Raw genomic sequence first — 27,296 nt, forward strand, 5'->3', positions numbered from 1 at the left:
GTCATCAGGAAAGAAAAAATCTGGCAAGGAAACCATACGGATCAGATTACAGGAAGGGCTTGCTCAGGGAGAGGAAGGAAGCAAGGAAGAAATTAGTAACTGAAAAGAGGCAAGGAGGAAGCCCTCTTCATCAGGAGGTGGGGGAGTGTGGGGCAGTTGTTCGGATAACTAAAACAAAACAGCTGTGGTTGTCATAAACACACATTTTGTCAGAAAATAACCTGGTGTGTTGTTTTCCGATGTTTCAGCCATTGTGTCTTAATTCAGTAACAGCTCCCTTCCGAGTTTCTTTTTGTTTGTTTGTTTGTTTTTGAGAGAGGGTCTCACTCTGTTGCACAGGCTGTAGTGCAGTGGTGTGATCACGACTCACTGCAGCCTCTATCTCCCCAGGCTCAAGCAATCCTCCCACCTCAGCCTCCCGAGTAGCTGGGACTACAGGTGTGCACCACCACACCCAGCTAATTTTTGTATTTTTTTGTGGAGACGAGGTTTTGCCATGTTGCCCAAGCTGGTCTAGAACCCCTGGGCTTGAGTAATCCGCCTGCCTAGTGCTGCGATGACAGGTGTGAGCCACTGTGCCCAGCCTCCCCTCTGAGTTTCCATCATCACATTGGCATAGCTGCTGCTGGTGGTAGCCAGCCTCCGGGAGGCAGAGGTTGCAGTGAGTTGAGATCACACCACTGCACTCCAGCCTGGGTGACAGAGGTGACAGAGTGAGACTCTGTCTGGAAAAAAAAAAAAAAAAGAAAAGAAAAATCAACCCTTTATTATGTCTCTGGTGTCTTTAGGAATTGGCTGGGATCCAGTGGGTATTGGTTGCTCTGGGTGGGCTCAGCCAGGTGGCCCTGCTCCACCTGTCTCCCCCTCTTCCTGGCCAAGCAAGGGTGCAAGAGGACAAATGAGTACACAGGACATGTCTTAGTGCCTGGCATGTGCCAGCCTTAAGCCCACTTCTGCCTTATTCTGCTGGCCAAAGTGAGCCACCCAACTCAAACCGAAGGGTGGAGAAATACGTCACTCCTGTAGCTGAAGGCCCTCCAAAGTGGCAAAGAATGTGAACATGGGAAGAAGAAAAAAATTGAGACTAATAATGCAATCTATGGTAAAGAGTAATAAATGACTATCGAATTCCCACTGTGGGCCAGGACTGTGCATCTGTAATACCAGCTAACATTTATTGAGCACTGGCTATGGGCCAGAGACTCTTTTTTTTTTTTTTGGCAGACTCTTGCTCTGTTGCCCAAGCTGGAGTACAGTGGCGCCATCTTGGCTCACTGCAACCTCTGCCTCCTGGATTCAAATGATTCTCCTGCCTCAGCCTCCTGAGTAGTGTGGATTACAGGCGTGTGCCACCACTCCTGGCAAATTTTTTATTTTTAGTAGAGATGGGGTTTCATTATGTTACTCAGGCTGGTGTCGAACTCCTGACCTTGTGATTTGCCCGCCTCAGACTCCCAAAGTGCTGGGATTACAGGGATGAGCCACCACGCCTGGCCGGGCCAGACACTCTTTTAAGCACCTTACATGAATGAGTTCACTGAATGCTTACGGCACTGCCATGATACAGGTCCTGTGATTATTCCTAAGTCATATCCAAAGAAATGGGGAGAAGAGATGTTTAATATCTTGTTCAAGATCAAACCTGGGCAACCTGGCTCCAGCACTCAGGTTCTTAACTCCAATGCTGTACGTGATCTGTTGCCAGCAGGGACTTCTTTTGAAAAATACAGAGGCCGAGAAACCTTAAGTGATTTGTCCAAGGCCACTGGGTGGACATGGACTTGGAATCCTAACCCATGTGACTGCTGTGTCCTCTCTGCTATGCTATGGGCCAGTGAATGTTGATGGAGTGGTGTGGCTTTATTCCGCTTATTGACTGGGATGTGATCAAAACTGTCAAAGTCCAGGTAGAAGAGTGAATCTGATTATTTATAATTTGTACAGAACTCTTCAGTCTTGTTGGCTTTCTTCTCAGTCTCAGCAACAACCTTCTATCTTTGAGCTACATGTGAAAAATGTTCCTTCTCCTACTTGTTGATTAATATTCCTTGAAAAAATATGTTTCCATATACATAGCCTAAAGAGGAATGTCAGCAGTTAGACATACTAATCAGAAGAAGGCTTTGTGTTTTAGTAAAGGTTAATTAAGACCCATTGAATTTTTTTCCTTAAAACATATAAGTAAAATAATGTAATTAGCTATTTTTTTCCCTCTCTGTCCCCAGAGGGCAAATGTAAATGGTCTACCTAAATGAAGCTATTTATTTAAATCCATCCAGTTTTCTTCTGAAGTTTCATACATCTTTCTTCTGCTATATCAGCTTATAGCTATAATAATTTAATAAGTTTTTCCTAGGGTGAAATTGGATGCCCTTTATCGATCTTACACTGAGGGGGCATTCAATTACTTAATCTAAAGTGGTATTTCTGGGTCTCTCAATTACAATTTTGTTATAAATGGCTTGCTAATGATGCTTGGGTGCATAGGTTAATAGGGGGTGTCCAAGCAAGGGCTGGGTAATTGAACACTTTCTATTTTGGGACCCGTTATCTGATTTCTCTCCTGGTGCCAGGTTCCCATAGTGATGGTCTGCATCCATCAGGCTCAGAATTGAGCCCAGGTGGGAAGCAATCGCACTGAAATGTATACCTGAATCCTTTGGTTTAATACATGAACGGAAGTGCCAAGGGCCCCGTCTCGTCTGAGTCGACCGGCACCAAATGTGGACATTCCAGACAGGTGAAGTGCAGGGGGCACACATGACTCCTTTCTGAAGGAAGAACCACTTGAGTGTTAGGTTTCTGAATGACTGTTCTTGGGATAATTTGTGGCCTATGGAAAAGGCCAGATACAGAACATAACAGCAATCCATTTTCCTTTCAATACCACCCCATTAATTGGATTTTTCTTCCCTGAGTTGTGTTCTTTGATAGTTATACATAGTGTAAAAATTCTTTTGAGGCCAGGCGTGGTGCCTCATGCCTGTAATCCCAGCACTTTGGGAGGCCAAGGCGGGCTGGATCACTTGAGGCCAAGAGTTCAAGACTAGCCTGGCCAACATGGTGAAACTCCGTCTCTACTAAAAATGCAAAAATTAGCCAGGCGTGGTGATGCATGCCTGTAATCTTAGTACTCGGGAGGCTGAGACAGGAGAATCGCTTGAACCTGGGAGGCGGAGGTTGCAGTGAGCCAAGATCGTGCCGCTACACTCCAGCCTGGGCCACAGAGTGAGACTCCATCTCAAAAAAAAAAAAAAAAAAGAGAATATGTAGTATGCCTCCCTTTTTGCACTCGAGCAAATCCCACCCCTGACTTTGGCCTTCAAGACTCGACAGAGCCTGGTCCCTGCCTCCTCTCCCATCGGGTTTCCACCCCCACCAGCCTCTGCCCCAGGGCCTACCCTGCCAGTAGCCCTCATGGGCTGGGACTCCCCACAGCGTCTCTCCACGGGGCCTTTGCTTCCCCTGGTCTCCACGTGACTGGCTTCCTTCTTGTTCAGGTTTCTCCTCCAATGTCCCCTCTGAAATCAGGTCTTCCCTGTCACCCTGTGTATCATACCTCCCACTTCTCTAAGGCAGTAGCTCCAACCCAGCAGTGATTATGCATCCCAGGGGTGATTATGCACCCCAGGGGACATTGACAATGCCTGGAGATGTTTTTGGTTGTGACATCTCAGGGGAAGGGGTGCTATGGCATCCAGTGGGTGGAGGCCAGGGTGCTGCTAAGCATCCTACAGTGCGCAGGACAGCCCTGAGAACAAAGAATGGGCCAGTCCTAGGACGGCACAAAGAATTCCAAAACCCTGTTCCAATGGTTTTATTGTTCTCTCCCCCTTTTCTTTATTCTTTTCTGCATAGCCTTTGTCTAGCAGCGTCTGTGATTATCTTATTCATTTGGGACTTCTTTATAGCCTGTGCCCTGCAGCCCCTACTCCTGGTGGGACAGAAGCTCCACTTGGGAACAGGCCTCCTCTCTGGGTCAGCCCTGCACCACTCACGCCTGTCAGGGGAGGTCTTGTCTGGAAGCCTCCAGGCTCTAGGGCCTTCACTTACAAGGGACTCACCTGGGCTTCAGATTGCTTGTCCATCTTACTGAGTATTTGACGTACTATACAGTGGCTATCGATTTTGGTAAAAACTTGTAAATGTAAGATAGCTTTATGTTTTTTTCTCAGAGAGGACCCCCCCCACACACCCACCCCAGCCCAGGGGTATTTTCCAACACCAGCAAATTCTCCAACTCCAGAACCTGATTATCCTACCATTCAATTCAAGTCTGTCCCTACCAGAGGCAGCCTCAGACTCTACAGGTTTGAGGGCTTGGTCTCACCAGACTGCCCCACTTCAGACGCCAGTCCCAAGTATTGGGTCCCCAGGTTACCCACACTTCTGTCCAAATTGGCTACAAAGGCAAGAGAGTCCCACAACCTCCTCGGGTTCAGTAATTCACTAGAATGGCTCACAGAACTCAGGAGAGTGCTTGACTCATCATCAGTCTATTATAGCATACAATGCAGAAACAGCCAGCAGATGAGACGCATGGGGCGAGATATGGTGGAGGAGGGTGTGTGGGGCTTCCACACCGTCTCCCTCCACTCCACCCTCCCAGCACCTCGAAGGATCCACCAACCTGGAAGCTGCCTGAGCCCTGTGGTTTAAGGGTTTTGATGGCAGTTCCATTACAAAGACATGATTGGTTAAATCATTGGCCACTGGTGATCGACTTAATCTGCAGCTCTTCTTCCCTACCCGGAGTTTGGGGGGTTTGCTGAAAGCTGCTCATTGAGGCTTGGTCTTTCTGGTGACCAGCCCCCATCCTGGAGCTATCCTGGCCCGCAAAGGGTCACCGCATCAGGATACACTCAGGTATGGCTGAAAGGGGCTTGTCATGAATGACGAAAGGTGCTTCTCTCACCCCATCACTCAGAAAAATTCCAAGGATTTTAGCACCTGTGTACCAGTACCCGAGGACAGAGACCAAATACTCATCTCTTATTTCCACATCACATCCCTCATCTTGTATTGGCTTTTGGTCTCCCCCTATCTGGACTGCGCAACACTCAGCTGTTCTTCAAAAGGTATTTGTTGAATAAATGAATGAATGAATGAAAGAATGCTAGGAGCTGAGAAAACACTGTATCTGAGTGTTTTGCTAAGGCTCTTGCAGCATCTCAAATTGCCTCCTCAGGTCTTTCTGTTTAGGAAGCAGGACTTGCAGAGGCTGGGCTGGTTGGTGGGGGCGGCTGCCCCGCAGACATGCTCTGTGGACCCGGTCCGGGCACCCCATCTTCCCTCCTGTCTGTTGAGACTGTTGGCTGCTCATGTTTTTACTTTGCTTGAAATGAGCTGCCCCTGCCCTTGTTTAGGAATGTTTTGCCCATTCGTTTGGGTCCAGATTATGTACATTCCTATCTTGGAGCTTCAAAGTCCGTGTTTTGTTTGCTTTTTAAAGAATCTAATTCGATTTTCTGCAGCAGAAAGACAGGAGGGTGCGAATTCCCTCCCCGCTGAGCTGCTGGTTGGAGTCTCATTTTTAACCCCGGCTTGGCCCTGTCTTGGACATGTGAAAAAATGTTTTCTTGGCTTTAATGATGGAGTTTCCAAGTAGGGGATCTTGCCCTTTTGTTTCTTTAGTTTGGAAGAATTGTTTGTAGCAAGCAATGGGTCAGGGGTGGTTGAGCAAGTTTGAAGCAGAGGTTGATCGTTGAGGTTTCTGACATGTCCCTTCAGCTGCCCTCATGTCCCTCCAGCTGCCCTCAGGGATAAGAGATGGGGGTAGGGCCTGAGATGTCTGGCCTGGCTTCCCAGAACTGGCCCCTTCCGCATCCCCACCCCGGCGCCTCTGCAGGACTCAGGTCTCAGCCTCTACTGACCAGCCGTTCTCAAACTGGCTCCTTGATACCCTAGTGAGATTCCTTGGCCAATTATGTACTTCCAACTTTGTGTATTATATTCCTCTCTTGTGGATTCACAGGGCTTATTAGCATATCAAAGGCCCTGAAAAGTTCAGCTGTGAAGAATTCTGTGTAATTTTGTCCATTCCACATTTTCTCCAAATAATTTAAGCACAGAACACTCACCAACGGCAAGCAGAACATTTTGTGGGAGGAAGACGTTTTGGGAAACACAGCTTGGCTATTTCTTGGCCACCATATTTTGAGAAAACATGAGGTTTTCAGTCCAAGGGGCATGAACATTTCTTCTGTTGAGTTCTGATTGTTTAATCCTTCAGCCAGTACATGGAGATCTTGATGCGGGGTTAGTTAATGCCGCCTCTATGGAGACAGTGAGGGTTGTTTGAGGGGTGGCGTGTGTAGAGTTGGAGTCTACCACTCTTGGGTAATTTTCAGTTGCTAAAGAATAATCATGTGGTATAGGATCTCTCATCTTTGATTCCATTTCAAATGTTTTTGGCATCCACTGACAATGAAAAATCAGAATAATAATAGTTGATGATGCTGTTATTATCAATGCTATCTACCTTTTATGGTATGCTAAATATGTGTCAGGCATTATTCAAACTGTTTACATGTAGTAGCTAATTTAGTACCTGTTAAGGTGTCCTTATTATCCTAATTTTACTATTGAGGAAACCAAAGCTCAGAGACGTTATGTGGCTTGCTCAGGGTCACACAGCCAATTAGTGCTGATCTACCACTGCTAGAAACTAAGTAGGTTGTCTCCTTTTTTGCTTATCCATGGCTCTTTTTATGACATCTACAAAGAAGTGTCATTTGGGCAACAATATATTTTATAACCACAGGATTCTATTAATAGGTTTTTAAGAATCATATCTTGCTCGAGATGATGAAAGTGAAAAATTATGTCAGGGTCTGAAGCTCTGTGTCACTCGAGGGAATACTATACATTGGCTTTAATTGCTTAATAACTTAAAGTCAAGTGGTTTTTTAATATGATACATTCTACTGAAGGAGAGACTCATTTCATTGTTTCTAAATTTCCATTAACTTTTGCTTCCTAATCTGATAATAAAGGTTAACTCTAAGAAAGAGACTGCTGATGCCAGCGAGAGGGAAAAAACACATTTTCTCTGCCTGCTCCCTTTCTAATCATCCTCCTTAGTATTCTTGAGATTTTTCATTGACTGAAAAGCACTGATATTTCAATTCATCCCTCAAATTTGTAGTCATTGACTGTGCATGAATCTGAGAATGATCACAACATCCTGGGATTCAGAGATCCTGTAACTGAGATGTATCAAGGCAGAGGGATTAGGGGAGATGTGGACTATGTGCAATGTGAGATGTTTGATGTGGCGCTGGTGGTGCTAGGATTGGGGCCATGTTTGGTGGCAGAAATTGAGCCCCAAAGCCAACTGCAAGGACCTGAAACCTCTTCCTTTATCCTCACGATTTTCTATGACTTGCTTAGAACCAGGCTAGCTTGGCTGGACTTAGAGGTGGAAAAGAGAGTGAGCATCTGTCTCTCCTTGGAGGACGAGCTTTGGGTTATTGCTATTACCACACAATGTAATAAAGCTTCTTGTCTTTCTGTGTAGGAAATCTGGCATTTTTTAAAGTTTGCGCCCCACAGAGGAAATATTCCAAAGGTACTCAGGATGTAAAAGCGAAGATCTTCACAGATGCCTCCGTGGATGGCATGGCAATCCATCCATCAGTGAGAAGACCATGATTTCTTTTAATTTTGTGTGTGTTTCCACATTCCCCAGTGAGAATTCTTCCACCTTTTTTTGTGCCATGGGAAAAACCTGAAGGGCAGGCAGAGCTGCTCCTGAACTTGTGACCTTCTCTGAGGTTGCAGCGGCTCTTGTAGAACATGACTCTGGGACATCACTTCCTTTTGTTTTCTTTTGGAGCTGAACCAAAGAACGTGCATCCTCTTTCTCTAGTGCTGTGGTGTCTGCTTATTTTTGTATTTGTGCTTTCCATCCATCTTCTGTAATCACAAGGCATTCTTAAGGTTTTCCAGCACGACTTGCGGACATCCAGACTCCTGGGGGGCCCACCCATGGCTTGGTAAGCCAGCAGCCCAGGGCACTGGCACTACCATGAGGCACTGCATTAATTGCTGCATACAGCTGTTACCCGACGGCGCACACAAGCAGCAGGTCAACTGCCAAGGGGGCCCCCATCACGGTCACCAGGCGTGCCCCACGTGCAAAGGAGAAAACAAAATTCTGTTTCGTGTGGACAGTAAGCAGATGAACTTGCTTGCTGTTCTTGAAGTGAGGACTGAAGGGAACGAAAACTGGGGTGGGTTTTTGCGCTTCAAAAAGGGGAAGCGATGTAGCCTCGTTTTTGGACTGATAATAATGACCTTGGTAATGGCTTCTTACATCCTTTCTGGGGCCCACCAAGAGCTTCTGATCTCATCACCTTTCCATTACGGAGGCTTCCCCAGCAACCCCAGCTTGATGGACAGCGAAAACCCAAGTGACACAAAAGAGCATCACCACCAATCCTCTGTAAATAATATTTCATACGTGAAGGACTATCCAAGCATTAAATTAATTATCAACAGGATCACAACTAGGATTGAGTTCACGACCAGACAGCTCCCAGACTTAGAAGACCTTAAGAAGCAGGAGTTGCATGTGAGTAGCTTTGTGCTAATCTTGACTGATTGGTTGATTTTTAGAAATGAGTGCTTTTCTTTCTATCACCATCTTTGGGAACACAGAAGGAAAATGACTAAAAAATGTCTTAGATGCAGCAAGGAGCATTTGACAGCCTTATGGATTTGAATGCACCGAGAGATTGCTGTTTGCTTACGCTATGGAGTGCCAGGAAGGGAATCTGCTGTCCTGAACGCTGGGCTAGGCATGTTCAAGGGCCGCTGGCTCTCATTATCGCATTCCAGGACTTCTTGCTTGACATGTGGTCGTGGTAGTTAAAAGTTGCTTTTGCAGATCACCATCATTTGGGATTTTAAAGTTGCGTTAAATTTGATTTTCTGCTTCTATTCTACATTTTAATCTCTAACGGCAATTTAAACATACAACTAGTAAAAAGATTCTGTTTAATTACCGTGTGTGCGTGTGTTGTGTGTCAGAAAGGTAAATTATGGTAGAATGGTTTTAATTAAACTTTTATCTTTATTCTCTCCAAGTTGTTTTTTTTTTTTTTTTTTGCGGGGGGGCGGGGGTGAGGAAAGCACAGTCATTGACCGTCTACCAAGTTTTGCTTTATTTGGTAATCACTGTCAAACATTAGTTCAAATTTGAACACGGTCGTCAGTCTCAGGGCATGTTCCCATTGCGGTTAGATTGTGTCTTTGCTCATTTTCCCCTCCTCTGTGTCTCTCCTCCTCTGTTTCCTTGCAGATGTTTTCAGTCATCCCCAACAAATTCCTTCCAAACAGTAAGAGCCCCTGTTGGTACGAGGAGTTCTCGGGGCGGAACACCACCGACCCCTACCTCACCAACTCCTACGTGCTCTACTCCAAGCGCTTCCGCTCCACCTTCGACGCGCTGCGCAAGGCCTTCTGGGGCCACCTGGCGCACGCGCACGGGAAGCACTTCCGCCTGCGCTGCCTGCCGCACTTCTACATCATAGGGCAGCCCAAGTGCGGGACCACAGACCTCTATGACCGCCTGCGGCTGCACCCTGAGGTCAAGTTCTCCGCCATCAAGGAGCCACACTGGTGGACCCGGAAGCGGTTTGGTGAGTGCCGGGTCCCAGGGCTCCTGTCTGGTCTCGTTCCTTCATTCGTTCATTCCTCCCGCAACGTTAGTGCTGGGGTTGGGGGGCGAGGGCGGCAGAAAGAGATTGCACAATTCCCTTGTTAGGAGGCTGTTCCCAGGCAAAGACGCAGCAGGGTCTGGAACCCGGTTCCCAGCCATGCAGTGAGCATTGATTGCCAGCTGTGTGCAGGACACGGGGACGAGTCAGAACTGGCAGCTCTTCTTGTTCCGAAAGCCCGGGCACATGACCCGAGCAGTCAGCGGTAAGTGCCAGTGGCCAGTAAGGGCCAGCAAGAAGGGCGTGATCCGGGCTCTTGGCTCCCAGCTTTCTGCTGTTCCCTGCTCTGTGCCGCTCCCCTGCTCTGTGCCGCTCCCCTGCTCTGTGCCGCTCCCGTGCTCTGTGCCGCTCCCCTGCTCTGTGCCGTTCCTAGCTCTGTGCCGTTCCCTGCTCTGTGCCGTTCCTAGCTCTGTGATGTTCCCCTGCTCTGTGCCGTTCCCCTGCTCTGTGCCGTTCCCCTGCTCTGTGCCGTTCCCTGCTCTGTGCCGCTCCCCTGCTCTGTGCCGCTCCCCTGCTCTGTGCCGCTCCCCTGCTCTGTGCCGCTCCCCTGCTCTGTGCCGTTCCCCTGCTCTGTGCCGCTCCCTGCTCTGTGCCGCTCCCTGCTCTGTGCCGTTCCCTGCTCTGTGATGTTCCCCTGCTCTGTGCTGTTCCCTGCTCTGTGCTGTTCCCTGCTCTGTGATGTTCCCCTGCTCTGTGATGTTCCCCTGCTCTGTGCTGTTCCCTGCTCTGTGCTGTTCCCTGCTCTGTGATGTTCCCCTGCTCTGTGATGTTCCCCTGCTCTGTGCTGTTCCCTGCTCTGTGCTGTTCCCTGCTCTGTGATGTTCCCCTGCTCTGTGATGTTCCCCTGCTCTGTGCTGTTCCCTGCTCTGTGCTCTTCCTCCGCTCTGTGCTGTTCCCAGCTATGTGCAGTTCCAGCTGCAGTCGCTGCACCTGGGGGAGACTGAGTTGCTTCAGGCCTCAGCTTCTCTGACCTGCCCCGTCTGCCTTACGTGTTCCATATGATAACCACATGGAGATCATTCTGGAGGCCTTGCTCTCAGCCCTTTCCACAGGCTTACCATGACCACTGCCCATCCCTCTCTGCTCCAGCTTAGCCCCATGCACCCTGCGGTCCTCAGATCACTGTTTCCTCTCTGTAACCTTTTCCTTGTGCCAGGAGAGGTTTGGTCACTGGAGCTGAGGGGTGATAGGTGCCTATTGTCAGCCAGAGTCCTGGCAGGCCACGAGGGTGTTTTCCAGTAACGGACTCAGGTTGACTAGAAGGGAATCTTCAAAGTTTTCCCTAGACCAACTCTTAATGTGTTTCCTGACAAACGTTTGCTTTCATCCTTTTGATGTTCGTCCTACAGTGAGCTAAAGTGTAAATGTTTCTTTTGTGGTTTAGCAGCGGCCGCTGTAGGAGCCACGGTTTCACATCCCTATGCATTTGCTGGACGTGTCTGAACACACTCCCTTGCTGTAGGGTGCTCCCCCGAGGCTCACAGTGATTTCCCCTTAATGAAAACCAGCTTTCTACTGGCAGGAAAGGAGGAAGAACAGAGGCGGGCCTCTGGAATCTAGTCTTCAATGTCACCTTGAACCTCTTGTTGCTTTGGCCACGGATGTTCTCTTTCCAATTTCCATTGACTTCAGGAGTTGTGGTGTTGGGAAGTGGATTTTTAAATGTTTGCAAGTGAAATTTATTTATTTTTCAGGCAGGGGGTGAATTTAAGCTGTATGTGGCTGATGCTAGAATCCATGTCTGTCTAGAGTATGATCAGTTCCCCTTATTGTTTGGACAAAGGGCAGGGTATTTGATTGAACAGGGGAGAAGAGAGAACATCAGGCAGGTGCTGGCTGGGCCCCATGAGGAAGGCATCGTGGAGTTTATAGGATACTGCCCTCCTCTCTCCCGTGGGCTGCCCTCGGTCCTCTCTCCCTGTTTGACACAACGCATGCATCCTGGGTGTCATCGCTGCCCAGCCACTTAAGAGTCCCACCTGTGTTAACCAGCCCCAGACTCTGTCCCTCCAAGCAGACGTGTTTCTAGCTCTTGAATAGGTGTTCCAGCCTTTAATCTGCCACTGTCTAGCTTAGTGGTGGTATCTTCCAGCCCTTGAGGCATGCATGGATTGAAGTGGGTAGCCAGGCCGCATAGACCCCCACCCCCATCCCCAGCAGCCCTTTCTGAAGCTTACCTGGGCTGAGCCTCTTGCTGCTGTAGCCAGGCCCTTTAGGCCTTTCCATCTCTCTTTGGTTGCTGTCTGGGAGGCCATCGCTCCAGCAGTAGCAACTTTGCCCTCAGTATCTCCTGCTTCTTGGTTCTCATAGGAATCGTCCGTCTAAGAGATGGGCTGCGAGACCGCTATCCCGTGGAAGATTATCTGGACCTCTTTGACCTGGCCGCACACCAGATCCATCAAGGACTGCAGGCCAGCTCTGCAAAGGAGCAGAACAAGATGAATACAATCATTATTGGTAAGGCTTCTGTGTCACTCTGACAGGGCTAACACCCTCCCTGGGGTCCTGGCTCAGGCTCCAGGCCTAGCCCAGCTCTGCTTCACCTCCAGAACATTTGCGTGGTGGCAGCAGACTTCTTTTGAGCCTTCACTTCTCCACCTGGCTGTCACTCTTACCACTACGTAAAATGTTCACATCACTTGAACAGTTACTATAAAGTGGAAATGTTGACTTTCTAATTCTATGGAGACTTAAGGACGGCTGATGGCTTTCTTGAGAAGTTGCCATTTCTTTGTTTTTAAGAAATTAAGCAGAGATATTGACTTCTTTTCCTGATGTACTGATCTGATAAGTTTGGATGGGGAATTATAAATGCAGTTAACTGGTTAGTCATCGATTTGCTGCTTGGGGCTTTTGTAATCCCTGGCCACTGGGACCATATAAGATGGAGGCAGCTTCTCCTGAAATAGACTCAGCTCTGACACTTCGCCTATAACTAATTGCTGTTTAAAAAGCCTAGCCCCTGTCAACCTAATGCCTTTGGGCTTTCAAAGTGAGGTTGATTAATAATAATTTGTTTTAAATATTCACAAGAATATTTTATAAGTAAACATATTTACTCTTTTTAAAATTTATTTTTTATTGTATAATTTAAGGTGTACAGCATACTGTGATGTTTTGATGGAAATAGAGACAGTGAAATGATTACTACGGTAAAGCAAATTAACATAGCCATTTTTTTTTTCACAGTTACCTTTGTGTGTGGGGAGGGGGGCGTGTGTGTGGTAAAAGCACCTGAAATATACTGTCCTGGAAAATTTCCAGCATGCAATACAGGATTAATAGGATTAATAATACAGTACACATGCTCTACCTTAGATCTCTAGACTTGTTATTTGTCTGACATAATTCTTTTTATTGGATTCAGCTTAGAAGGTGTTTATCCACTGATGCCTTCTAAAAGAGAAATTGAGTCACTTTTTGCTTAAATTGTTTACCTTAGATAGTGATCTATTTTTTAATTTTCCTAGATCTGTTATATTTGCAATCTCCAAATTAAATAAATCTATTAGCTACTAAGAGGAATTGTAATCAGCCCTTTGAAAGATGACTTTTTAACTTAAGACTCTCCTGTCCAAGGGGACAGGCTTATGTGCCTAAGTCCTGACTTAGTTACTCTTTTTTTTCTTTTAAACTCAAAGAAATTAAGTCACTGGGAGTCACCTCCAGTATGATTTGGCTGTTAGCTAGTTTTTTGCAAACTTGGGGCTCCAAACTCCCCAAATCTCAAGTCTGACTTACATTTCATTGTGACTCCTGTACCATATGCCTCTGGGAAAATCACATGTTCTTATGAAAGAGCTGAAAATATGTATTCTCGGGCCAGGAAACGGAGACTAACATAATGAATGAAAAAGGAAAGCCTCAGTTTGGTCTCCTAATTTTGCTTGCTCCAAGATTTTAAAAAGAACAAAAAATAAAATCACTGTGCTGATATTTACTTAAAGCAGAGTTTGGTGAATTCTATGGCAGTCTTGTGATGTGACAAGTATCTAGCCCTGCTTGGGCCAGCGGCCAGCTCTGTGCCTTGCGGCCGGTCATTTTTCCTGTTCCTGGACTCTGTCTACACTTCTGCAAAGTGGGATTGTTGGACCAGGTCAGTTCTAGACTCCTTCCAGCTCTGAAATGTGACTCAGCTCTGCCCCAGCTCTTCCTCTTTGTTAGATTCCGGGCAGAAACAGCAGGATCTTTCATCATCTTGGGCCACTAGGTCAGAGAGGACCTTTCTTCTGCTGTCTTTTTGACAGCTAGCATCACACAAGAGGTTCAGGATGCAGGTGGCCTGAATGTGATGGCTGAAATTGGGGCCAGAGCTTTAGACACATTGAAAGGCTCCTGCCTCTACTCCCAGGTACCCCACGTGGTACTCTTCGTTTCTTGAATTGCCATCGTCCCCCTTATGTCTTAAGGTCCGAGAGAGGAGGGGCCGTGCTTTCCTCCCCTGATCTGTCCCTGGTGCCAAGCACAATGCTGAGCACAGATTAGACACCAAATGAATGCTTCCTGTATGGACAAACGATGGATGGTGGCTGGATGGAAGGAAGACAGTCAGGTGGATGGACAAATGCCTCCATGGCTCTAAAACCAGTTCATTTTTGAGATCTGACAGAATTGGTGCCAGTTTAGCTAGAGAGTTCACTTGTCCTTTATATTCTTACTCATTGCGAGTAGAATTTTCAAGGGACTTCTGATTGACTTGTTTTTTCTGTATCCTAGGGTATTGTCTCTTTAAAAAAAGAAAGAACAAAAGACCAGAACAGAGCTGTTCACCTGGATGTGATTACGCATCCGACAGAACTGATAGGGGCCTGTAGGGATATGATACACTTGTCACTGACCAAAGAGACTCAGTCATCTGGCTCAGTCTTTCCCTGGATAAGTAACTTTCAGATGTGTCCTGTAGTCCTTGGCAAACTGTCAGGAAATCAATTGAGTGCAGAGCTGATTGATGGATTTGCCTTCTTTTTTAAATCTCTGAAGACTTTCCTAAACACACACACACACACACACACACGCACACACACACACACACTGTCTCTCCTCAAACCCTCAGGAAATTTGGCTTCGTCCTCTGAGAGAGTCTGTGCTGTTGGAATGCCTGCCTGTGTCTTGGCATCACCTCTGTGCTGGGACGTGCGTTTGCCATTTACATCCTTCACTTGTGAGGACCGTGATGAAATGTGAAACTGGCTGGGACCCAGTTCCCGTTCACCCAGTCTGCACTGAGTAGGCGCCAGCTGCGTGCAGAGCAATGGCCTCGCAGGAGACAGGGCGTGTGAGCCCTGTGGCAAAGCACCTCTCTCTTTTAGTCTTAGAGTATGCCCTATGATGACAGTTACAGCTTCAAGGAAGGAAATCGCACTCAAATTCCTCATAAGGGTTAGTGTTCCCACCCTCCTCCTTTCTCCTGATGCTTTGGAAGGAAATCATCTAGTACCAGCTCCAGGCTCCTGGTCTGCTAGACCAGTTCTCGGCTCCTCCCGGCTGTGAAACGTGGCTCAGCTCTGCCCCAGCTCTTTCTCTTTGTTAGATCCTGGGCAGAAATGGCAAGGCCTTTCATCATCTTGGGCCCCTAGTTCAGAGAGAACTCCATCTATTATTACTAGAACCATCTACTGTATAGAACATATATTGGAAAACTATACAGGAAAACCATTTTCAAAACCACCTATAATTTCCCACCTAGATACCTGCTGTTTATGTTTTGGTGTATTTTTCTCACAGACTGCGTTCTCAGTGGGCCCTTAAAATGCCACAGAGCTGTGCACCATGAGCAAAGTTAAATACTGTGAAACTGGGGGTCCAGGTGCTAGTGAAGGTTTTCATTCTTGCTCCCCTTGGAAAGAGGAGCTCAGGGTTGGGGGCACTCAGTGTTGCATGGATCGCCTGGACTTCCAGACAGAGGTTTTTGGGGTGGAGGTGGGGTGTGGCTGTGGCAGGGGTGGGCATCCAACCTTCTCTCTTTGGAGTCCCAAATGCCCGCAAAGGCTGACAGCTTGGCCTGTCCTGCTGCTTAAGAGGAAGGCATCGGGGCCAGGTTTGGCCTCTGGCACCTAGAGCCACTCCGTGGGGGCCCAAATCCCACCCCAGCTCACTTGGAGTGTTTTCTGTTTCCAGGGGAGGCCAGTGCCTCCACGATGTGGGATAACAATGCCTGGACGTTTTTCTACGACAACAGCACGGACGGCGAGCCACCGTTTCTGACCCAGGACTTCATCCACGCCTTTCAGCCGAACGCCAAACTAATTGTCATGCTCAGGGACCCTGTGGAGAGGTGAGCAGTTTCTGTGTGTTGCATTTGGGGTGAGAAGAAGAGGAACTTTTGAAGAACGGTGTTCCCCTCTCGTCACAAATAAGATTTTGTCTCCTTTAGAAAAAATTAAACAGGCTGGGTACGGTGGCTCATGCCTGTAATCCCAGCACTTTGGGAGGCCGGGGTGGGTGGATCACCTGAGGTCAGGAGTTCAAGACCAGCCTGGCCAACATGGTGAAACCCCATCTCTACTAAAAATACAAAAATCACCAGGCGTGGTGGCACACTTTTGTAGTCCCAGCTACTTGGGAGGCTGAGGCAGGAGAATCGCTTGAATCCAGGAGGTGGAGGCTGCAGTGGGCCAAGATGGCGCAACTGTACTCCAGCCTGGGCAACAGAGCGAGACTCTATCTCAAATAAATAAATAAATAAATAAAAACAAACAAAAATAAATGGAACTTGCAATGTTATTGCTGTTTCTTACATAAGTGTTATTCTTGAGGCTGTCCCCACTGAGTTGACACACGTTGCAGATTGTTTTCTTAACCATTCTGATCCTGGTCTGTGTGACTTCAGCCCCAGCGGGCCTGACCAGGGACACGGGACGGTTCCTTGGTACTGTCAAGGCGGGGGAAACACCCTTAGAATCAGGGGCGTAAGCTTCTTCACATGGTTTAACTCCTAGAATTCTGCGTCTCTTGATGTGGTCGATGCTTTTATCCTTGTCTGCATTGAATGTACAGTTTCCAGCTCTCCTTGAGAGACCAAAAGGAAGAACGATGAGCAGAGCAGCTTTGCTTTAAGATCAAGCGTTGCCCAGTGTGGGTGAGGCCAGGGTAGTGGGATATTGAACAGCCACTATGGGGCGGCCCGGCTGGCACTGGGCACTGCTTGCGTCATTGATGCCTGTGTGAATGCAGAATCTCAGGGCTGCCAGGACCTTAAAATTATTTAGTCCAACGCTCCCTCCAGTACCACCACAGCAGAGCTAAGGGGGCCCCTGTCTAATCCGAGGCCCTCTGAGTCAGGGAATTCTCCACGAAAGATGGCCAGTGTAGCTTAGGACAGCTGTGTTCCTATGTTGAGACCAGGTCCGTTTTTGGGGAACATCCACTCATTGGTCCTGTTTCTTCTCCATACAGTCAGACAGACCAAGTCTAATCCTTCCAAAACAGGAGAGGCTGGCGATATTTAAAGACAGGGACCACAGCCCTTTGTGTCTTATTTTCCTTTGGGCCAACTACATCTTCTTATGGATTGAATTATGCCCCCCAGAAAGATATGCCGAAGTCGTCTCCTCCAGTGTGTGTGACTGTGATCTTATTTGGAAATAGGATCTTTGCAGATGCACTCCGGTTAAAATGAGGTCATACTGGATCAGGGTAGACCCTCACCCACCGTAAGACACAGGGAGCATGCCTCGTGACGAGGCTGGAGTGATGCTGCCACCAGCCAAGGGGTGCCAAGGAGTGCCAGCAGCCACCAGGAGCCAGGAGAGGCGTGGAACAGATTCTCCCCTGGCACCCCAGAGGAACCACCCCTGCCCCACACCTTGGTTTCAGACTCCAGCTTCCAGGACACTGAGGGAAGAAAGTCCTGTCATTATGCACCACCTGTTCGTGGTGATTTGTCCTGGCAGCCCCGGGAAACTGACCCCTGGGATCCCTTCCTCAGGTGGCATACCTTCCTGGCCCCACGTATTTGCCAATTATAACAATAAGACGTGTTTGTTGTGGAAATTTTAGAACATATATTGTTAAACTGTTTTCAAACTATAATTTCTCACCTGGATAACTACTATTTATGTTTTGGTATATTTTCTTCCAGACTTCTTTTCTATGCAAATAAGTGTGTGTGTGTGTGTGTGTGTGTGCACGTGGGTGTGATGGGACAGTCTTATGTCCTGCTTCTTTCACTTTGCATTGTTGCCCCCCAAAAACATGCTTTAAAGTCTGCCCTGGTCACACTTCTGAGCTGATGTCCCTCTTGTGGAGTCTGCATGGCTCCTACTGCTCTGAGTATGACCTGGTCAGGGAGAGGCTGGATTTGCCGTCCCTCAGCCCCGGCTTCCTGAGCCTGAGCTCTTGGTGGCTGTCCCGGTGCCATGCCTTCTGGCAGGTGCCAGGTGTGGTTTCTCTCCCTGCTCTCTGCATCTCCCAGCCCAGGACTTCGTCCACTCTGTTCTGAGGCAGGCACTGACTTGCTGTCCCTTGTCATGTCCCACCTGCTGGTTCCCGTGTTTTGGAGGCAGAAATTGGCCCCGCTGAGTGGTCTCCCTCCTTCCAGCAGGGCTGACGCACACTCGCCAAGCTCTCATGGTGACATAACTGTCACCTCGAGCTGACCCCTCGCCGCCCCCGGAGGTGTTTTCATAGCTGCTCTGCCTCCCTCCCCCACACGACCTCCAGCTGAAGGGCGCAAGTGCTGGGTGTGCTCATCAAATGTTTTCCTGTCGCTGCTGCTTAGTTCCTCATTCTGAGAAAAGTCAGACCACGCCTTAACCTCAGGGGTCGAGAGTGCACACAGCAGCCTTGTGTACTGTCTGGGCACAGAGAGGTGTGGGCCCATCTGTTGGGACTGGGTTTGGTGTGTGTCAGCCCTGCTCTGGGCCCTGGGAGACTGGAGCTCCCAGTGGGGACGTGGGCATGGCTGTGGTTGGCTGCAGTTCTGCAGAGTAGGAGGTGGGGAGAGTAGGGCTCCTGAGTAGGGAGATCCAGAAGGAATTGACCTGAAGAAAATTGATGCCAGACTGGGTTTTGAAGGATGAATAAGAGTTTGCTGTGTAAACAAGGCAGGAAGGTGGGTTAAGATGAAGAAGCCTTCCAGGCAGAGAGAAGGACAAGTGCAAAGGAAAACACCACATATTCTCCTGTTTGGGGTGGAGCCAGGGTCCCTGTTAGGGGGTGGAGCCAGGGTCCCTGTTAGGGGTGGAGCCAGGGTCCCTATTAGGGGTGGAGCCAGGGTCCCTGTTGGGGGGTGGAGCCAGGGTCCCTGTTAGGGGTGGAGCCAGGGTCCGTGTTAGGGGGTGGAGCCAGGGTCCCTGTTAGGGGGTGGAGCCAGGGTCCCTGTTAGGGGGTGGAGCCAGGGTCCCTGGGTGTGTTTCTTTCTTCCTGGAGTTCTGGTCCCACCTCTGAGGACACCAACACCACAAAGGTGAGCGTTGGAACAGAAGACGCAGCACCGTGCAGGTGCAAGCAGCTCGGCTAGGAGCAAGACCTGCCAAACTCCTCTCTTACCCCAGCCTGAGTCTGCCAGCTAGAAGGAGGCTCACAGTTCACAGCATGGTCCCCTCAAGTAGCCACCATGTTTTCTTCTTTTAATAACAAATACTCTATGTATCCTAGGAACTGAATGTGAAAGCTTCTTGCCTCCCTGGTCCTCAGCCTAACAGAAATAGTTGGTCAATTCAAACACATATTCAGCCCCTGCCACAGGCTGGGTCCTGTGCTGGGCACTGAGCATACGTGCCCTGGTGAACAACAGTGGCGACCCAGTGCCTACCCCCTGGGAGCTGGTGCTTTATCGGAGAAGTGGGTGGCGGCTTCGTCATGGTGCATGTCCTGGTGCTGAGGAGAAGGGCAGGATGCCGGGGCAGCAGCAGTGTTAGGACGCTGACCCAGGCCTTGCATTGCCTGCTGTACTAGTTATGTACTGCTGCGGAACAAGTTTGCCAAAACTTAGCAGCTTCAAACAGTTTCTGGGGGTCAGGAACCTGGTTGCAGCTTTACTGGGTCCTCTACTTAAGGTCTCTCATGAGGCCGTGACCCAGCTGTCATCAGGCTGGGGCTCTTCAATATGCTTGACTGCAGAAGGACCTGCTCCCAAGCGCACATGGTTGTGGGCAGAATTTAGCACCTCAAGAGCTGTTGGAATGAGGGCTTCAGATCTTTGCTGGCTTTTGGCGAGAGACTACCCTCAATACCTCACCACAGGGCCTCTCCGGTATGGCTGCAGGCTTTATCCAGGCCAGCAAGCTAGAGCATCTGCTAGCAGATTAGAAGTCACGATTTTTTCTAACCTAGTCATGGGTGTGAAATCCCATCATCATTGCCATATTCTGTTGGTTAAAAGCGAGTCATGAGGTCTAGCCACACTCAACGGGAAGAGACTACAGGGTGTGAATACTAAGAACCGGGGATCACTGAGGACCATCCTAGGAGTCAGCCACCTCCCATTCTGCACCTGATCCTCAGGAAACTGGGGCCTGGGCTTTGCAGCCAGGAGAGTAGCTTCCAGCTTGATCCCAGCTCTAGTGGCAGAGGAAGTGTGTTTATGTGCGTATTTTCTGTGTAAGTTACTGACATAGCAGCTGTTTCATTTCTTCTTAAACATTTATAAAAATAAGTAACAATAGGAATTTCTTCTTTTTCGAAGCCCATGACTCATGGCCTATCTGAAATGGCTGGCGCGTTTCCCATCTCAGCCAGGAAGGATGATAAATACTGCGTGTTTAGGTCACTCTTGAAGAAACAAACACTCTGAGCCCAAGTTCCATTAGTCTAACGGGATCCTGGGCCATTAGCCCTGTGCTGTGACCTTGCACTTCTGTAAGCAGGAGATTTTGGGGGTTGCTGGCTGCAAGTTGGATTGGTCCAAGTTGTTCTTTTCCTTCTATAAATTGGCTTGTAGAGGGGAAATACCACTTTTATTTTTAGTTTTAGGTTCACATTCAGCCTTTACTTCTATAATTGATCCAAAGTAGAGGGTTTGAAAATGTTGGAATTTTAAGCAAAGTCAAATCACTTTTAAATTTCCAGAGAAGGATTCAAGTGGCAAGTCCATTTTTTTTTTTTTTTTTTTTCTGGAGGAGAACAGAGGAATAATGGAAAGAAGTGGACCGGATGGTTCATATGGCCAAAGAAGCCAGCCAAGAATTCATGTTCCAGTTTCCTCTCTGTAAGAGATCATGACAATTTAAAACTAGCTTGATGCATTCCTATGCTGAATTGGCCCAGTTAATTAAAAAGAAGCCACCAATTGCAAGCAGAATTTTTCTTTGTTTAATCCCGTTCGTAAGTGGTAAAGACTATTCTTTTCAAACACATCTCACATTAGCCTCCTGCCTCTTCATTTGTGAGAGAGTTGATAGTGTTTGTCTCTTAATTCAGAGGCAGTTATAGCCTCCATTAAGTGTGAAAAATGCGTGGAAGGTGCTGGCACCTCCAACCTAGTTGGATTCCTCATTTATTCAAGGGACATTTGGAGTGGGGTCATGCACCATCTGTTAAGGATTTTACAGTGTCTGTGTCTGGGGTTTGATTCTGTGTGTAGTCTTAATGCAATGCCCAGAAACAACCCACCACAGGAATGGTTCATTTTCCCATTCTGTGATGATGAGTCCAAAGGGAAGGAGAACTCAGCTCGGTGAAGAATTCAAACTCGATTTTGACCCAAACCCCTGGAGTCTTGGAACCTGGCTAGTTCTTTTCTTCATCTGCTTATATAAACTGATTTTTTAAACAACCCCTTGGACTGGTCAAATGATTCAGTTATGACGATAAACTAGGAAAGGAAGCAGGCTTTTAATGAAATGGATTCTGTTATAGGCAGTCACTCATGGGGACACAGAGGAATAGCGGGGCTGAACATTTGGGCAGGAACCCTGGTTTCGTCAGCTTCACTCTGTCTGCAGAGTGTGTGAGGGGGCCTGAGGGTGGTGCACAGCTTTCACCCGCTGAGTGTCTGGGAGGTATACTGGAGTCATGGTGGCAGGGACACAGGCATTGGAACCCCAGCCCTGTCACTTACTGCTCTGTAAACTGGGACAAGAAACTTAACCTCTCTGTGCTTCATTTTCTCATCGGTAAAATGGGGGAAGACAGTCCTACCTCCAGGGTAGTGAGAGTTAAATGACTTAATATTTGTAGTAACGTGTTTAAACAGTGCTTGACAAATGGAAAATATGTAATCATTATTATTATTAGGTATCAGTTATTACTACTAATAACAATAAACCGATCACTCATTTACTCACTCCCCAAATAGAGTTGCAAACCACATAACCAAGTTTTGGTCAACAATGGACCCCATATATGATGGTGGCCCCGTAAAGTTATAATCCCGTGTTTTCATTGTGCCTTTTCTATGCTTCAATACATAAATTCTAACTCTTCTGTTACAACTGCTTACAGGATTCCTGTGGTACAGGCTGACAGCATAGGAGCAGTAGGCTGTACCCCGCTGCCTAGGTGTGTAGGGGGCTGTGCCATCTGGGTTTGTGTGAGCACTCTATGACATTCACATGACATCACCTACTGATGCATTTCTTAGAACATACATATCCCTGCTGTTAAGTGACACCTGGCTGTATTTATTGAACACCCTTGATGTGCTAGATGCAAGCTGTACATAGGAGAGGAAAATCCATCCCGTTTGCTCTCACGGAGCCTCTGTGTAGTTGAGGGAGTGGGGCCAGGCTTCATGTAAGTGATTGAGCTGGGGCAGCCCCTCTGCCCCAGAGCTATCTCTGGGTGAGGCTTCTGCCATCCATCCATTGTTGGACAGGACCACCTGTGGAGGCTTAGCCTTGGGTGCCGCCGGTGGCCTCTTCAGCTGAGGCTCATTCCCAGGAGGGACTGGGCTGTGAGTTACTAGCAGGATGGCTCCCCAGTTTTGCAAAGCTCTGTAAATAGGAAGGACCCGGTTTTTGCGGATGCCTAAGCCTGGACGCACCTCATTCACCTACTTCCACATCAGAGGGAGCAGGATGCCCACCCTAGGGCAAAAGCCAGCACACACAGAAGGGAGCTGAGCCGGATTCATGCCTTTGAACTGCAGCGGAACTTTGACTTGAGAATCTCTCTTGCTATTCAGGCAGCACCGGAAGCCCTTCTCCAAACAGCTCAACTTCCCCCAGCCCCTGGAAGCACTGATTGAAAGCCCTGGATGTGTTCTCAATCAGAAGAGAGCCTGGCACTGGGAATGTCATGCGATGTTTTCTCTGGAACAGATTTGCACAAGGATTAAAATGCAGGCTGTTCCTAGCACTGAGGGATTCATTATTGATTTAAACCATCTCAAAGGGAAATTAAGAGAACGCCTCTGTGGAGAAGAGACGGAATGAGGAGAAAGCCGTGGGGGTGTAGAGGTTGCAGCAATAGCCATGGATCGATTTATCTTTCTCGCCTCTCCCTCCAGCTCTCACTCTTTCCTTTTCTCTAAGATTCTGGAAGATTAAGAATTACAAGGGTCCTTGTGAGGACTGCTGTAGTGCGGTGTCTTTATTGAAGCTGCCTATTGATTCCTGGTGGGTTCAGGCATTTTGCTTCCCAGAAGCTGCCTGTTGACACACCTTGATATGGGCCCTGGAAGCGGCGTGAGGTCGCTTTAATAGGACTGAGCTGTTGAGCCACCCGAGGTCAAGGGGATTGGCCTAGATCACAGAGCGGGGAGGGAGAGCTGGCAGCGCCCAGGCCAGAAGGACAGCTTGGGTCTTTGTGAAGGGGTTCTCTGAAGACTGTTCAGGAGGGACTGCCTGGTGAGGCACCACATCTTGTTATTGGTGGGAGAAAAACCACCAAGCTGAAAACTCCCAAGTGTTGAACACTGTTTATGTTTTGGGGGAATGTTTGTGAAGTCCTTGGCAGTCCTGTGTATTCCCACACGATTGTTTGGAGAGGATGGTTCCGAGCAGGAGGAACACCCTAGGGAAAAGGAGCCCCGTTGTGTGTATCTGCGAGATCCTAAGGTGAGATGTGTGCCCGCTGGGCTGGGATCAGGGTGGGCACTTAGAAACGACCCTGGGGCAGCCAGAGTTCAGGGACCTGTCTCACCCGGAGTTCTGGGCTGCTTAGTGAGGTTGACGCTGTTGAAGGAGGGGGTGGCAGCACATGTCACATACTGGCCCCGCCCCGGTGTGCAGTGGCCATTGCCCTGCAGTGAGGGGCCCACACCCTGGGCCTGGCTTTGTAACCAGGGGTAGCCCACCAATCCTCAGTGCACCCTAGTTTTCTTGCCTGTAGAAACATCTGCCATGAGAGTCACTGGTGAATCACGAGAAGGTGCTTTGTAAACCACGCCAGGCTCGGAGATGTCAGGGATGCTTGGTGTTGCCTCTGAGAAGTGCTGCCTCCCAGTCTGTGGAGTTACCAGGTCCCTGTCATTGGATGCTCTGGAAGGAACAAAGAGGGGCTGGGAACCCCACTTGTGCACAAGGAACCTAGGGCCTGGTAGGAAATAGAATGGCCCCAACAAACAGGACACCTGTCATTCATTTGGGCGTTTTTAGGACCAAACATGGATGTTCTTAGCTGGCAGAGAATGAGCCTCACCAATGTCACCCCTGTGTTCAGTCCAAGGTGACCTTAGACATTCCCTCCAGATCAGCTGGCCTGGCCAGTCCTGTCTCATCCAGCCTCCTGATGAGACAGTCACAGTTTGTGATTCAGTGGAACAAAAGGGCTCCATCTCAGCTACATTAAATGGCCTTTTTTTCCTGGTAGGAAAAAAATATATAATCATTATTGATGGCACCATATCACAGGCTGGGAATTATTGATCAGTGATTTAAATTCGGATGCCAGCAAATGGAGAATAACGAGGCCAGGTGCTCTGGCTGCCTCTCATTACAACCCTCACGTGGCCACAGTACTGCAAGATGTTGTTGAGGGTGAATTGGAGGACATGAGTGTGTCCCCATCTCGGGTCCTCCTGCCTGAGGAAATGTGACCGTTGCCGTAACTGTCACTGAGGAGCCAGTGTTTGAGGAGCACGGGGAGGTGGGGCCAGTGTCATTGGGGTGAGCCAGCCCAGGGATGGTCACCTGCTCCCAGCCGCCTGCAGCTGCAGCTCCAGCTTGGGGTCTTTCCTCAAAGGTGGCCCTCTGAGAAGTCCCACATGTGGAGCAGTAACCGGAGGAGATGTCAGAGCTCCAGGCCACCGAGCGCCTGCCCTTGTCTGAGCTGAAACTGCGATTGAAGCTTGCGCGTTTGGGTGCCTTTTGAGCTGGGTGATCTTAGTGACTTCTGACATGAGTCCCTTTGGGAACTGCTGTGTTAGAACCAGCAGTCGCTCATCAGGGTGATGAAAACATCTTGGGACTGGGGAGTGGTGGTGTTCACACAGCTGTGTGGTGTATACTAAAAACTGGTGAATTGTTCACATTAAATGGGTGAATGCTACGGTACGTGGATCATTTCTCAATATAAAAATGATATGAACAAAAATACTGCACAAGGAGGAGGAACCCACTGTGGAGAGAGGTTTTCCCAGACTAGTGGCATTGGAGCCGGGACCTGCAGAGCTCTCCACATAGAGGCCAGGCCGATGAACAACCACATCGTCACTTAGGAACTGGAACTGTCAAACACTAATGAGCTATTGCGATCACCGAGGAGTATTAGCTTTTCCAAGAGACACAAGATCCCGCAGTGTGTTCCGGCTTCATGATAGATGCCTGAATTCCCTTTTGCTGTTGCTGTCACTTTTCTAGATGCCCGATGTGATGTTCTGTAAACACATTTGCTGTTCCCGACCGTGGCATTGGAGTTCCTCACGTTTATCCTAAGTGTTGATTTGCCACTCTATTACATTTGTAATTGTTTATCAGTCTCCTGTGACTTATTAAGTAGTTCTGGAGTAGAATTGACTTTTTCTTCCAAATCACTGTGCACCTAAAATAATAAAAAACACCTAAACAAACAAAACCCGAAAACCATCAGTGCAGACGGCCAGCACCCACTCTAGTCAGCCGTGGATTCATCTCCTTGCCTAAGCTCGGAGGGCAGGGGCCACGTCCTGCTGGGTGAGGGGCTTTGGGGTCAGGCAGGCCTGGGTTGGTTTGGGTCCCAGCCCTGCCCTGGAGCTTCCTGGGCTGGGTGACCATGGACAAACTCCTTAACCTCTCTAGTGTCAGCCTTCTCCCCCATAAAATGGGGTGGCCCACATCTCATTGTGGGGTTGTGAAGATAGACGCAGAGCATGCAGGCAGCACCCTGTACAGGGCGTGGTGGTGGTGGCCCTCCCTGCCCCCCAGCATCCACATCAGGAGTGGAAACCGAGAACATTGCAGGTGCTAAACCCGGAAAGCAATCACACAGAGCCCTGCCAGGAGGAGCAGCAGCAGCTCCTGCTTTAATAGTGATCAGCTCACCGACCTCTGCTCGCTGGCTCAGAACAGCACCCTGTAAGTGTCCCTGAATGAATTCAGCAGTGGTCTTGGGTAATCATCCAGATTTTACATAGTAGGGCCTTGCCCACTGCTGGCCCCTCCTTTGTCGCTTGGGGAGAGACATGGTCACTTTCAGAGGCACTGGATTGATAGAGCCCTATGCCCCCTAACATACATTTCCCATCCCACCGCTCCTCCAGGGGTCCCAGGACCCCTGCGCTTCACAGGAAAGGGGCTGAGCAGTACCCCATGAGCACAGGCCCAGTGTGAGGGGCTGCGCCGGCAGCCTTCTAAAATAACCGCAGCACAGAAGGCCTGGAATGCATTTGGACTTATATTTGGAATTGTCGTTGGAAACAGTCCTGGCCAAATGTAATACCCATCTGTTCAGGATGGTTTGAGAGTAAGAAAATGAGGTGGCTCAGCTGGAGGGGGCTGGGCAGCCCTGAAACTCAGGGCTGGGAGGGTATCAGGTCCCCTGGCCCCCACGCTATCCTAGAGCCCTCCTTCCCTCCAGCCTAGGCTGCTCCTGCCTCCTAGGACCATTCCCTCGTGTTGGCCTGCCCTGACTGGAGGTATTTCCCCTTGCCTGCAACCAGGCTTTCTTCCTGAACCTTCTGCCCGCTGGTCATCCTTCAGGAGTTCGGGACTGGGCTCCTTCCTGCTGAGTTTTTGCATCTTCAGGGAGAGCAGACAGGTTTGGTGCCCAGCACTGAAAGCAAGCGTCCACTGAGGCCGTGAGCTGCCCGTCACCTGGCTCCACCCTCCCACATTCCTCATGCCGTGCCTCTGTTAATGCATCCTGGGGTTGCATCCGTGCCCCTGCAGTTCTGTGATGATTCATCGTGAGCTGTGTGTTTTCCATTCCATTGGTCTCCTTCCCCCACTTCCTCATGGGATAGTGGATTTTGAAGACTAAAAGGTGGACATTTCAGTTTGTTTCTGTACGTTTCATCTTGTTCCACGGTGTGCCTGTCCGGCCTTTTGACGTCCAGTGGATACTTATTCTTGATATGTTTGCTGTTCTCAATATTTTCTGAGTGGCTTTAACCCATCCGAGTGGCTTTCTCTCACCCAAGATTATTAACTCACTCTTTTCCCTGGAGAGTAGTCAAGGGGGAAATGATAGCTTTGTTACTTGAAGACAGTCTTAGGAAGCATTCACTTAATGCTTGGGGAGAACCCAAACAGTGCTCCCCTGTCTCAGTGCTCC

General features: G+C 48.7%; 1 protein-coding gene across 7 annotated transcripts in view; it reads left to right on the forward strand.

The window, feature by feature from the left end:
* The window catches only part of CHST15 (carbohydrate sulfotransferase 15), an 85,973-nt gene that overhangs the window by 39,922 nt on the left and 18,755 nt on the right, over window positions 1–27,296 (forward strand). For all 7 annotated transcript variants that reach the window (XM_055246315.2, XM_055246295.2, XM_055246296.2 and 4 more), the window contains exons 2-5: window positions 7,520–8,575; window positions 9,305–9,644; window positions 12,033–12,179; window positions 15,840–15,996. In XM_055246315.2, coding sequence (XP_055102290.2) covers window positions 8,030–8,575; window positions 9,305–9,644; window positions 12,033–12,179; window positions 15,840–15,996 — 1,190 coding nt within the window. In that variant the 5' untranslated portion in view covers window positions 7,520–8,029. The remainder of the gene's footprint in view (window positions 1–7,519; window positions 8,576–9,304; window positions 9,645–12,032; window positions 12,180–15,839; window positions 15,997–27,296) is intronic.

This window comes from Symphalangus syndactylus, chromosome 2, assembly GCF_028878055.3.
Source record: "Symphalangus syndactylus isolate Jambi chromosome 2, NHGRI_mSymSyn1-v2.1_pri, whole genome shotgun sequence".
Classification (NCBI taxonomy): Eukaryota; Metazoa; Chordata; class Mammalia; order Primates; family Hylobatidae; genus Symphalangus; species Symphalangus syndactylus.